Source organism: Chrysemys picta, chromosome 9 (assembly GCF_011386835.1).
Source record: "Chrysemys picta bellii isolate R12L10 chromosome 9, ASM1138683v2, whole genome shotgun sequence".
In the NCBI taxonomy this organism is placed as follows: Eukaryota; Metazoa; Chordata; order Testudines; family Emydidae; genus Chrysemys; species Chrysemys picta.
The window spans coordinates 24,237,893-24,251,566 of record NC_088799.1 but is presented as its reverse complement, the minus strand read 5'-3'; the positions used below and the strand labels follow the sequence as shown (position 1 = coordinate 24,251,566).

Below are 13,674 nucleotides of genomic sequence, written 5' to 3'. Positions count from 1 at the left end.
TGAGAACATTCAGTTATATTAGATGGGATCCTTTAAAAAAAAGGAAAAAAAATAAGGATATAAACTTTCATGCTTCAGGACACAAACCAACCACTATCTGACAGGGATTAGGAAGAAACTGGCTCTATGGACAAGTTATTCTAAGGGGTTTCCTGCACCCTCCTCTGAAGCATCTGTTATTGACCATTGTCGTCAGATAAATGATTCTGGACTAGACTGATCTAGATGCAGTATGACAATTCCTATGTTCCTAACAGTCATGTGATTTTATTCCCAGCATGGTGCCTGCGAAATGAAGGTGTGAGTTCTGTTCTTCTAGGATCTTCCAATCCAGAGCAACTGATAGAAAATCTTGGAGCCATTCAGGCAAGTAGTGTACGAATAAATCCTACTAGTATCAAAAGCGTTTCCTTACTTTTTTTTTTTTTTTTTTTTAAGTGTTTCAGGGTAGCATTGTACATACCCTGAGTCTAGTATGTTCAGTATCCTGAATTTAAAGGTTTACTACATTTTCAGTTCCTCTGCAGTTCTGACACTTTAATTAAAGAAACAAATATACTCTACTTCACTGGAGCCCACAAATATTATTTTCCAATCTCCAGTAGTCTTCTACAGGAGAATTTAAAAACCGAGGTCTGCGCTGACATTAAATATCTCATAGCATTTTTCATGAGGGGCTTGCGCTGATATTCTTGACCACAAACTTCCCTCCCATCACTGTTCAATGATGTTTTACACATGTATAGTTTACAAAATGCCCTGAGATCCTTAGAAGAAAATTACAGCAGACCTTCTAGTATAGTCATGACAATTTGGGAAGGAAAGAAGGCAGGCACAACATAAATGTAAACTATTTACCATACAGAGACAGAGAGCTCTTACATTATTTTATACAATTGGTTTAATTTTGGAAAACCTGTTTAACCAAGAATAACCATGAAGCAATCCTGTTAATATGTGGGCTTCATTTTTTCTTCATCCTTAGGTTCTTCCAAAGATGACATCACACGTTGTAAGTGAAATAGATAATATTCTAGGGAATAAGCCCATCAGCAAGAAGGACTACCGATCATAATGCAATGCATGGTTACACAGGACTGCATGGTTAAAATAGTGCTCTGTATATAGTACAGTACTGAATTAATATCCAGTCATTAGAATCATGCAGCAGCTTGCTGCTTAGTCTCTATTGTTACTGGATTTTTCAAGGTGTGTGCTGTTGCTACCAATCTGCAGTAAAATTCAAAAGCACAGTTGATCTCATACAACTGAGAATATTCTTTGTATTTTCTTATCTCTGACTAAAGTCATTGACTCTTACTTTTCTCTTAGCACCTCATGCTTCTGCAGTAAAATACACATATCAAGCAAAAAACAAAATACAAAAACTATTTATATCCTTTAGGTACTTGGTAATTAAAGAAGGATGTACAGATATATTTTTTCAATGAACAAAAACAAAACTTACAGTTTTAGTAAAGACGCATTCTAAGAAATTTCAACTATAAAAATTCTTCAGCTAGATCATCGAATGAGCGAGTTCAAAATTTTCAAATGCAATTTTTATATAGGCTTTAGGCTGTAGCTGAAAAAGGACCTTACAGTAAAAAGTCAGAAAATTAATTACCACATGGTTCAGCTTCTAAATAGTTCAGTTAAGAATTTTGCATATTGAGTGTGCTCAGCTGTTCATTATATAATTCACAGTTGCTGTAAAATATCAGAAAACCAGATATTTGTTTTGGTGAAAAGGTTACATTTGCTCTGACTGTATCCTGGAAATCAGCCATAAGTAGTATTTTTGACAAGGTATTTTTAAACAATGAGTTTTGTGAAAGTGTTTCATCCTTACACAGGAAACACTGGTACATTTATCAGTTAATCTGCCCATTTTAAGAACAGCTTCATATAGTAACCTCACTTTGCTTTGTAAAATGCATTTACTATAACTTCAGTAAGTGTATTTCACACATGTATTGCATACATATACACTTCCTAAAGAGTACAGTAATGTACAGTACATATAGGGCCCTTGTATACCATATTTCCTAACTTCATAACATAGGAGGGTTGCACACATTTTCCAGATGACACATGAACAGAACATAGATACTGATATTTTTAAAGTTAAAATGTTTTTCTTCTATTTCATTCAATGATCTATGGTATGTGTAAATGAACTTAGGTTCTGTATATTAGAACTGCAATCTAACTTCTGCTTGTACACAATAAAAGCATTTTGTGCATCTAACCTTATAACTAGAACATTTATTACAATCAGTGATTCTGTTTTTAGGACAAGAAAATACATACATTACGCTCAGCAGCAAGGTGAAAACAATTTTGCAAGATCCATAAAAATATTAAATTGAGATTTTTCCATTGAAATGAATGAGATATAAATGATCTCTTTGGCCCACCAAGATCTTACTACTTTTTCAGTGATCAGCCGCCCAAAAGAGGGCACATGGAGAAGAAAAAAGCCATTATTTATTGTTAGATGATGAGGGGGACTTAAAATGTTTGATCCATATTTTGGTAAAAGATATTTAAATAAGAAGTCAAGAAACTGCACTGATTTAACTCTTGTGTGAAGTGGAAGGGCTTCAGGAGTTAGTATACCTTACAAAGGTGAAAAAGTGAAATGCACTCTTTTGCAGGGTACCGACTGAACTATTCCCTTATTTATGTACCAATCCCTTTTCTCTTTTAGGACACATTCCTTATGTTTTCCCCTCAGTCATACAGGAATCCTGCACTCTCTGTGTGTAAGCCAAAATTAAAAATTCTTGCCTGTTATAGAGATTAATGTAATAAATACTCATTAAAAAGGGAGATGGCACTGTCCTTTATTCAGAGAGAAAACTAACATGAAGAGTCAAGTGGTCTAATAATTTGGCAGATAGCAATGGGATGCCAAGCAACAAAACTTTTAGGCTAACCTTCATTCTACTTATGGAATTGGGAGCATCTCTAAACCAGTTGTCGGGGGCCGGCGCAGGTTACAGTATCACACAATCTTTGTCACTTTAGACACTCCTACCATCTCTGTGATTTATAGACACTGATCTCTTCTAAAGGGAAAAGGAGAGCAAGGGAAACACGTGGTTATGCAAGCATAACAGGATTTGGAGAAAATGATGGGGATTTAAATTAAGAGTCCAGAAATGATTTGGGTCTCAAATATTTGTTAAGCTTCTTATCCTATAACATCCTATAATTCTCAGGAGAAACTCTGACCTTACAAAGATGGTCTCCAGGCCTTAGAAACATAACCATTCCAAAAAAACTAAGCTAAAGAGAAAAAGTTAGTAAAATATTCAATGAGCTGACAGTAACAGCATTTCACTGTTGGTAACCCGTCACTTAGAGAAAAATATCAGCAACTTCCTAAAAGGCTGAAAATCTAGGTCCCTCTTCTGCAAATACATGTTCTTAACTATGCGAGTACTGAAGTCCCATTTTAAGAGTCAATGGTACTACTTGTGTGTTGGATGGATTAGGGCCCGAAATGTATTCTGCCTTGTTCTTCCTTTTTGGTTTCTATCCTCCCCACAACTCTACCTCAGTGCAGAAGTGGGCGTTTGTTGTTGTTGTATAATGAATCCCATTGTGCTAGGCCCTGTACAAACAGAGTAAGAGGCAGTCCTTACCTGTGATGTCAAGCCTACCGTTCTCCAGTGGCCCAGGGCAGAAAAGACCACAATTCAAGGTGAAAACACCTGAAAGTCTAGAACAATTTTTTGAAAGACATCTTTCTGCAGCAGCAGAAAAAAAACAAAAACATACACATCCAAACCTTTCCCCCTCTGAAAGTCATCTTTAAGCTTCTCCATGTAAAATACTTAGACAAACCCTGCATACTCTAAGGCAAGCCAGACCCAATACCTGCCGCACTCTGGAACTGCAAATTGGAAGTTCTGCAGAGGCTTTATTTAAATATTAAAAAGGCAATTAATCTTCCTTGTAGATGAAAATATAGTATAGTATCACATCTCGTATTTCAGCATTGCATTTATTTTAACCTGTCCCTATGTTCAGTTTTTAGGATGCCACAGATTTGTATAGGCAACATAGCCATTGTGTTAGCTATAAGTTTTGGTATTTAGCGGGGGAGGGGAAAGAGAAGGAGAGCAATTGGAGCTTTGAGCAAATAGAGCAGTTTGGGGTTGACGACTATGGACATTGGTAGGAAAATCTAGCATATCCCCATCCCAGTCAAAAAGGGGTTAAAGACATCCTCTGGGCAGTCAGCCCCAATCCAGCACACCAGTGAGGTGTGTCAAACCTGGAGAAAGTCAGGTCCTTAAAAGGGAGGATCTCAGCTCAGCTGGAGGTGGCACACTAATGGAGCAGGGTTAGAATTCAAGCTCCACAGGCCCAGGATGTAGGGTTGCAGACTAGGGGATACCACTTGAGACCCTTGGTTGCCAAGGGCCCTTCAGAAAGGAGAGTGGGTGGTTCTTTTTCTTCCTTTGCTTTCCCAAAACCCTGGACTCTGCCTTTTGTAAGCTCCTGACTTTCATCTTGACTACTTTACCTCTTCCCCCACATGCACACTGGAAAGGAGGCAAATGTCCTGGGCAACACTGCTGGAAGACTCCAGGACAACCCCCCAGCAATACCATGGTCAAGGATACAAGAGCGTTACCCTTCCTTTGTCCCAAAGGGTGCCAGAAAGGTATAAGCTACTACAGTTAAAATATTAACATTTTGATTATCATCTTTAGGTTTGACTTAACCCATTCATCCCAATGGGTTAATTCACATTCACAGCTGCTTCAGGATATTTTCCAACAGAACTTTCTTTAGGCTTATTCCTGGCTCATACTTTCAAGGTTCTTTGCTAGACCAGGGACTTGGTTTATTTTAAAAAAACAACATGGAAGCTTTTACTCTGAAGCACAACTCCATAGGGCAAGGTGAGGCTGCCACAATCACAGAGCTCTACTGATAGTCTTCCACCTGAAAACCTTAGAAATTTAGAAGGTAAATATCAAGCCCACTACAGTCAGTATTCTTGAACTTTTTATTAAACCATTTCAAATTATAAGTATTAAGAGATGGATTGTCACTTTTTGTAACTAATGGGTTAAGCTCTTTTATACATATCAAAAAAACCCCATCATATTTGCAAGTCTGCCATAGAGTTCAGAGCATGGTTATTTTCTGTGCTTTGGAGTGGTAGCCTAATTCAGTTTATGGAAACGCCAACGGAAACATTTGACAAATCATCCTTATTATGATTTCAAAGTACTTCCAAGGAGTTAAGCTTATTACAGCTTTTGATATGGTATATTTCCTTCCTTCTGCCACTTAAGTTTGATTCATTCAATTTTATTTCAACAATATCTTATCAAGTAACCAAAGCTAAATTCAAAGTTTGCTTTACATTTATTGTTGTAAAAAAGCTCAAGTTTTCAGACTGTTTATACCTCCCACACTTAAGTCTTGAATGAAATTGGATCCACCCACAAATATGAACAGATGACCACTGTTTTGTCTATTTGGAGCCTGTAGACAGCAGGGCAATCAGTCCAGATGAAGCGCTTATAGACAGAATGTAGTTTCTGTGGGGAAAAAGTTAAGGATGTAAACTTAAAGCTACCACAAGTAACATCTCTTACAATAAACATTTACAGTAGGAGTCTGAAGAGAAAGGGTGGAAACAGAGTTTTGCAATAGGTACTGCAGCATACTTGATGTCTAGTTTAGAGACAGACGCTATTAGGAATTAAGCTTATTTATAAGTGTGCGTTAATTTTAAAAAACAAAGCCTAGACTGGCCCCCAAAGAAAAGTTTTAAATGCTGTTAACAGGCATCCTAGCTTGAATACTGCATCAAATTAGTGCTGCATAAAGTAAGCGACTTCAGCTCTGGAGGAAATGATTTCACATTCAAGAAATTACTGCAGAGTAGGAAAAAAATATCCTGTAGCACAACAGCCCACAACATTTAAATTTCCTGACAAGAATATACCATAGGGCAGTTCCACATAAATGTTAACTAGCTCTTACTGCAGCACACACCATTGTATCAAGTTATCCATACCACGGCAGCTTCTTCATAGAGTTCAAATGAGACACCCAAGAACGTTCAATGCTAAATGAGAACAAAAACCATCAACATGCAAGTACGGGTTGGAGCTGCCTTGGTAATCTCTATTTAGACTGTTCTATAACCTAATGCCCAAATGTTACTGGACAAACTAAACTGCTATCAATAAAAAACTTGTGAACAGTTCTCAGATTGTTTACAGTGAAATTGTAAAGGATACACAGTGGGGTTGAAATTCTTCAATAGAAAAAATGAAGCAATGATGACCAAGACGAGAAAGAGGGTGTTGTTGTAGAAGATAGAAAATGTTGTTGCTTCGTAATCTGCAACTTCGTTTTTCTTCCACAGAATTCTATGTATAAATGCAAATAAATTATTTTAAATATTTGTAGATTAATACAAATCTGGATACTAACACCACTATTGCAGCACTCCTTCAGAGATGGCACCTTTTATGTCAGTAAAAAAGGACACTGAAACCTCTCGATAAAATACCTTTTACCATGAGAGAATGAGTTACTGAACATCAAAAGTCACCATAATAGGATTATATGTCATTTCTGTCACTGATAAATTAATAAAAATCAGATGCATGCAATGCTGTTAAACACTGTTGTCTCTTTTCTTCTTTACATAACTGAATATGAAAAAACCACAAGGGCACAATTGGGTCCCAAATAACCAAGTTTATTAACTATACAAAGACATTCCCTGCCTAGCTGCATACATACTGCTCCTCTGACTGTTTTCAGACTGCTTCTAATAGAAAATGCAGTCAGTGCTACTTGAGGCCTGACAAGCTAGTACAGGAATAACCTATATTTATTGAGTATCCATATACATACTTAAGTCACGTTCTTCAAGAATCTGGGTCCAAAGGTCACAAAAACTGAACCTTTATTACTAGATTGAGATGAATACTCATTATTTTGCAGGTACAGTGCCCATGCTGTCAATCCAAGGGAAAACACGGTCCTTGCTCTAAAAAACTGATGGTTCAATTCCCAGAAGTATTCGTCATAAGTTTGTGTTTTGTTAATAGATATTAAACTAGAAAGTATTCCTAATATACCCGTCACTCAAGTTCTTAGTCATTAAATACAAATTTGAGATCCACTTTGTCTATACTAACACGGCTACCCCTCTGATACTTGACACTTTGTCTATAAAGGATCTAATCTTCACCACTCCTTAATACAGCTGCTCTTTTTTTTTTTTTTTTTTTTAAAGATCTATTGTTCAGACTCCGTTATAGGAAGGCTTTTGTGAAAAGCTGAGTTTTCATGTTTCAAAGACAGTCAGTCTTGCCCTCTCTGATCCCCTCTTGATAAAGGGTTCCTGTCATAAATATAAAGGGAAGGGTAACAATCTTTATGTATGCAGTAACATCAAATCCCTCCTGGCCAAAGGTACAGAATCACTTACCTGTAAGGGGTTAATCAGTCAATTAACCTGGTTGGCACCTGACCAGAAGGACCAAGGGGGAAAGAAGATACTTTCAATCTGGGGGGCGGGGGGATTTGTTTTTGTTCCCTCTCGGGACAAAGAGAGAGACCAAGCAGGTAACCCAGCTCTTACTGAAATGATACATTTCCTTGCTATTACTTACAATTTCTGTAATTTTAGATGTGTCAGATTATTTTTTGTTTTACCTTGTGAATTTTCCCTATGCTAAGAGGGAGGTTTAGTCCTGTTTTTGTAACTGAAGTTGAGCCTAGAGGGGAATCCCCTGTGTTTTAAATCTTTTTATTACCCTGTAAAATTACCTTCCATCCTGATTTTACAGAGGTGCTGCTTTTACTTTTTTCTTTATAATAAAGTTCTTCTTTTAAGAACCCAATTCGTTTTTAATGTCCTAAACATAAACGGTCTGGTCTGTACTTTTATTAAAGGCAATTTGTTGGTATATTATTCTCAAGCCTCCCCAGGAAAGGGGGTGAAGGGGCTTGGGGGGATATTTGGGGGCAATAGGAACTCCAAGTGGTCCTTTTCCTGAATCATTTGGTGGTGGCAGCAATACTGTCCAAAGGAAGGAATTTGTGTCTTGGGGAAGTTTTTAACCTAAGCTGGTGGAATATAAACTTAGGGGGTCTTTCATGTGGGTCCTCACATCTGTACCCCAGAGTTCAGAGTGGGGAGGGAACCCTGACAGTTTCAAAGACAGACTTTCTGTTAACAACCCTGCCTCAGCTCAAAAGTGCTTCACCATGGGCGCCATCAGCTGCAGAGTTCCCACTGACTGTAGATGTCTTCTCAAGTCATAAAGCAAGAGACAGTGCCTAATATCCTATCATGGGCCTTTAAAATTAGGATCCTATTCATTTTTACAATGTGAATCAAAGGAGATTACCTCTCATCTTTCTCTTTGCGAGACATCTTCCTATTGTCTGCCTCAGAAAGTTTGCGAGTAACTTCTTTGGAAACAGCATCTTCTCTCTTTTGAGCTACTCTGCAAAGATATGAGTTTAGATCAGAATCAAAATATGAAAGTTCAATAACTACAGTTTCTTCCCATTTACATTATGGAGTCAAAAACAAACCAAAACATTTAGCAACTTTGTATCACGTTAAACAGACACCAACTGAAAGCTAGTTGATTTTTAAAGAATTAGTCAAATGTAGTTTCTGGTACTATAGCTGCCCATGAGAAAAAAATTTTTTTTTTTCTTCCCTTTTAGTTATTGTCTTTCCACACACAAATGGGATAGACCTACACAAACAGTAGAAATCTATTGCCAATGTAAGGGAAATAGTACGACCTTTCTTGTATGTTTGGTGTTAAGGCCATCAAATCACAGACAACTAAAAAAAAAAAAGTTTCCCTCTGATCTTTCAGCTACAGTGATCTCAGGAGTTACATGCAACAATTGTAAAAACAGACTTAAGCATGATTTTCAAGTAATAGACTCATAAACCCTCAGCACACTGACGTTTTGAGACAGCATTCACTTGGCTGAGGATGCTCATCTCCACAGTGAAACCAATGACATTTTAATTTTTCTTCTGTTGGTTTAGGATTTTCAGCAGAAATTTACCATGCAAAATCTGAGCTTGATGCTTAAAAACTCTATTCAATCAAGATTTAGGACAATTCACTGACCAAAGCAATATCAGAAGTCATGGAAAAGCAGATCAGAACTTCCAAAGCTACTCCAATCCTTATGTAAAACAAAGAAATTTTTTTTAACTAGAATTACATTTTGGAGCAGAAGAGGAGATGCGTTCACTGCATGAAGGAGATTCTCTAAGGACACCCCATGGGTCCTTTAAGATACTCCTCCTAGTGGCAAATGATGCCTCAGTGAGTTGAGCCTTATTCAACATGCCAGAATTGGGTAAAAAATTGAATAAACAACCCACTGTAAATGTTAATTTCACTATCTCTGTTATGAAAAGATGCATTCAAATTGTTAGCAAGCTTACTTGTGTTTGAGAACAAACTTGACATTCTTGTACGCAAAGGCTACCAGATATGTACTGACAAGGGTCATTACACTGTACAGGACTGCAGACTGAACAAGATCCATGTGCCATATCCGCCAGTACAGCCCTAAAAAAACAGAATATTCATAAAGATTTAGTCAGTCCCCCATTAAGTGAGACAGGTTACTAACATTTTTGTCTTCACTACACTTGATCTAGAATTAGTCAGATGTGTTGGATAGAAACAGGACAGAGCTAAGAGGACAGGGCTGTCCATTTTTTAAAAAGTCACTTCGCTGAGGCAGAGAAGATCTATGTTTTATGGGGCTCATCTGTGACACTCTCACAGCAAGGGTGCTAGAACTAGGGGTGCAGAAGCACCCCCTGGCTTGGAGCGGTTTCCATCATATACAGATTTACAGTTTTGTTCAATGGCTTTCAGCACCCCCACTACATAAACTGTTCCAACCCCACTGCCACGGAGTTAGGCGCGGGGAAGCTGAAGGCCAAAGTAATCGCGGCAGGATTTGGAGGCGATGCTTCCCTTCAGCTTGCTGGAGCAAATGCTTCCGAGGGCGCTGCAATTTCAGAGCGGGCGGTGTGAATCGAGACCCCCCTGCTTCGCATGGCTACTAACGGCCCCACGTCTCCCTTCTCCAGGGCAGCCGGCTGCCAGCAACGGAAGATGGGCTCAGGGAGTCAGCGCTGCCTGAGGGCCCCGGCTCAGGACGTAGCCGCGATACGCTCACGGCTCAGACCCCCCCCCCCCCAACGTGCCACGTCGCCACCACGGAGGCTGCCTCGAGCCGCGACCCCTCACCCGGGACAGCCAGGCCGGAAAGGAAGCGGCGGGAGCCGAGCCCGCCCGGCCCAGCCCCTCAGGGATGGGGATGGCGGCCCGCGGAGAGCCCCGCTCGCTCACCCGCCCGGCCCGGCCCCTCAGGGATGGGGATGGCGGCCCGCGGAGAGCCCCGCTCGCTCACCCGCCGGGCCCAGCCCCTCAGGGATGGGGATGGCGGCCCGCGGAGAGCCCCGCCGCGCGGGCACTCACAGATGGGGATGGCGGACACGATGAAGGCGTTGCCGAAGAAGAGCGCCGAGGACTTGGCCGAGAGGTTGCGGCTGAAGTCCTGCAGGAGCAGGTCCTCCTCCGACTGCTGCCGGGCCCCGCTACCGCCTTTCGGAGCCATCGCTGAGACCAACCGAGCGAGCGACCCTACCGCTGGTCCTGCCCGGGACCCGTAGCTGAGGCAGCCAACGTACACTCAGCACACAGCCGAAGGGCGGGGGCGCCTCTGCCCCGAGTCCTTCCGGGGTCAATTTGCAGCCCCTCCGCTCCTCGCGGCCGCGAAACGCCCCGGAAAGCGGCTAGTTTCCGCTGTTTAAACGAGCGGATCCCGCCGAGAAGCGTCGTATTAAAGAAACGCCGGAGAAAATATTTCGGACTCGCAACAGAGCGGGGATCACTTCCGGGTCACCAGGCCCGGCCGACGTGGAAGGCGATGGGTGCGGGGGAGGGGTCACTTTCCACCTGCCTCCAGAGAGGTGGAGCGGCGTAAGCGCGCCGAGATGCTGAACAAGCCGGTCGGAGGGCGGAGCATCCTCCGCCGGTATCCGGCCCGGGGGAAAGTGCCCTGGGTCGCAGCTGGGAGGGAGCCCCGTGGTCATGGCCAGCCCTCCCCCCGCCGAGCCCGCCATAGCCCCGGGCCACCCAGTCAGGGGAAGCCGTTATGGTTCGCTCCTTTCACGGGCAGCTAAGCGGTGGCGCGAGGCAGGTCTCGGATGTGCCGGGGTCAGTGCTCAGCTCCGCCACGGCCGGTCTCTGTCACCACCGGCAATTCCCTGTAGCTAGTGAATTCGCTCCTGCAGCCCTTTGCATAAAGTGTCACAGGTGCCCCTGCGCAAGAGATGGCAGCTGGGTTTGGCCAAGTGGAGCTGCCGCAGTCAGTCTGTCCCACGGTACCAGTGCAGTCAGTGGCGCCTCCCGCTGGTCGTGCTCTGAAGTGCCACAGCAACGGCCCACGGTGACCTCACCCTGCTGGGTCATTGCTGGCCTTGTAGTGGTTTCACACCTACGTGTCAGCCCTGCACCACAGCACACTGACCTCGCACTGAAAGGGCTGCGCCTGCACCAACATGAGCATGCAATATCAAGAGGTCGCCACTCTACGCACAACATGGTAAAGTCACATAAGAACGTACGGACTGTATTACACCTTATGATACTGTTTCCTCAAGATCTCATCACCTTCCAACACTGCTGTTGCCACCTGCTCTGATTACTGTAACTGAGAGCACAGAGATCTGTCAGCTTGCAGGATTGGGGACCAAGTTTTTTGTTTAAGGTAATGTGTGTAATCGCCTTCTGTGATAATGTCAAAGGACATGCCCCACTAGGACATTTTGAATTATGAATTCTAAATTAGGCTAAGTACATTGAAAAACTAAGAAACCAGGAACAAAGCTTGTGTGTGAGAAACTAGAGAAAAGAGAGAAAAGAGAGCACTAGTAAACAACATTTACTGTTTGTCCTAACTCCTAACCACCCTTTTAAAATGTAGTTGGCATAGCTCCTTTGCAGCCATTTCTCTCACGCTTCTTTCAACTTTTGGAATTTTCACCAGTAGTCTTGGGAGAATATTCCATAATCTAATGGCTCTTGCTATTAGGATATTTTCTTTGGTGTAATTTTGTTCCATTACTCCATGTCCTCTAGGACAAAGCAGTTTTCTCCCTCCTTAGTATTTACCTATACATTTACACATACATGAGGATAATTTACAATTTCTTTATTATTGTTTAGCCAAAATAGAAATTGTTAGTTTTTAATCTTTTCTCATAAATCAATCCCTCTTGCAGTTCTCTGCTTAATTTTCCAATTTGTCGGTATCTTTGATGTGAGAAAAAATAGGTGCTGTAGGGAAGTGGTACCTGAAAGTTTCAAAATTAATTTGAGAGAGACATCCATGAAAAAATCTAAGCATGGTTGACTCTTTCTGGACCTCCTTTTGTTAAACTGCAAACTCATACTGAAAGTTGATTTAATTATTTGAAATTTACCAAAATGTAGACCAACAAGACTGCTATTGTGATAGCAGGGCTAATGTCAGTGATGTCATGCTACCTATGGGCCAATGGGGAAACAACACATCGGCAAATGAGTTCTTCCCCCAGTTCTCAGTCATGGCTTGAAATAGAACTAAGGCATTTATAACCTTTGGGTGGTGCTGTTACTTCTTCTCACACCTAGTACCCTTAGTCTGCAAAAATTGGTTCATGCTGTACCTCCCTCCTATTACAACACTATTTTATTTTAAGCACTACTGGTGAGGTTTTTATTTTAAGCACCATTGGTGAGGTTTTTAGCGCTGTTTTGCATTTTCACTAAATTGTAAAATCTAGTAATTAGTAATGGGATTCCCCATATAGTCCATTCACCCCTGTCTTAAAGCCATTTTTTGCCTATCTCCAGACAATACAACTACACTAGCTTGTAGTTGGAAGGATTTCTTCACACCCCAAAAGGGTTAAAATATTAATTAAATAACAAAAAGCATAAATTCTTCAAAAAAGAAGTTCCATAGCTCCAAGTTTTTTAAGGTATTTAGGCACCTAAGGATGCACAGCAGCACCTTACTGGGATTTTCAAAAACACCTAGGTGCCTAACTGCCATGGCACCTAGACATTTTTGAAAATCCCATTAGTTGCCTATCTTAAGGCACCTAAATACCTTTAAAAATATGGCCCATAGTGTCCCAGTTCATCGCTGCATCTTTAGGTTACACTAAATGTGTCCTGGAAATGCTTTATACCTGCACCCCAACCCCCTGCCGCACCCCGCACCCCTCCTGCACCCCAACACCCTGCTCTGATCCCCCCTGCTGCACCCCTCCTGCACCTCAACCCTCTGCTGCATCCCACGCCCCTCCTGCACCCCAACCCCCTGCCCATAGCCCCCTCCCACATACTGCACGCCTCCCTGCACCCCAATCCCCTGCCCTGAGCCCCTTCTTGCACACCGCACTCCCTCCCGCACCCCAACCCTCTGCCCCAGCCCTACATTCATGGCCCTACATGCAATTTCCCCACCCAGATGTGGCCCTTGAGCCAAAAAGTTTGCCCACCCCAGTACAGTGCAAAACTCAATCATCTCAACCATGTATTGTAATATAGTCTAACAACATGGTATTTC

General features: G+C 41.8%; 3 protein-coding genes across 10 annotated transcripts in view; 2 read left to right on the top strand and 1 right to left on the bottom strand.

The window, feature by feature from the left end:
• KCNAB1 (potassium voltage-gated channel subfamily A regulatory beta subunit 1) overlaps window positions 1-2,251 on the top strand; it is a 262,161-nt gene extending 259,910 nt beyond the window's left edge. For all 8 annotated transcript variants that reach the window (XR_002888305.3, XM_065557858.1, XM_065557859.1 and 5 more), the window contains 2 exons: window positions 278-366; window positions 986-2,251. Coding sequence is in view for 7 of the 8 variants with exons in the window: in XM_065557858.1 (XP_065413930.1) it covers window positions 278-366; window positions 986-1,075 (179 nt within the window). In the remaining variant the exon portion in view is untranslated. The remainder of the gene's footprint in view (window positions 1-277; window positions 367-985) is intronic.
• Window positions 2,252-5,015: 2,764 nt separating this feature from the next.
• SSR3 (signal sequence receptor subunit 3) lies at window positions 5,016-10,671 on the bottom strand. The gene is made up of 5 exons (XM_005286975.5): window positions 10,533-10,671; window positions 9,482-9,608; window positions 8,409-8,507; window positions 6,279-6,410; window positions 5,016-5,570 (listed from the first exon to the last, which is right to left on the bottom strand). Exons 1-5 carry the CDS (start codon window positions 10,669-10,671, stop codon window positions 5,504-5,506), a joined length of 564 nt encoding a protein of 187 aa, XP_005287032.1. The 3' UTR covers window positions 5,016-5,503.
• Window positions 10,672-11,673: 1,002 nt separating this feature from the next.
• The window catches only part of TIPARP (TCDD inducible poly(ADP-ribose) polymerase), a 69,371-nt gene continuing 67,370 nt past the window's right edge, over window positions 11,674-13,674 (top strand). Inside the window, exon 1 of the mRNA XM_024102520.3 lies at window positions 11,674-11,826. The gene's annotated coding sequence lies outside the window, so the exon portion shown is untranslated. The remainder of the gene's footprint in view (window positions 11,827-13,674) is intronic.

Coding starts and splice junctions, on each gene's coding strand:
- SSR3 (XM_005286975.5), bottom strand. CDS start 10,671: ATGGCTCCGAAAGGCGGTAGCGGGGCCCGGCAGCAGTCGGAGGAGGAC. Junction 9,609..10,532: donor CGTGTCCGCCATCCCCATCT/GTGAGTGCCCGC, acceptor CTGTTTTTTTAG/GGCTGTACTGGCGGATATGG. Junction 8,508..9,481: donor AAGTTTGTTCTCAAACACAA/GTAAGCTTGCTA, acceptor ATATCTTTGCAG/AGTAGCTCAAAAGAGAGAAG.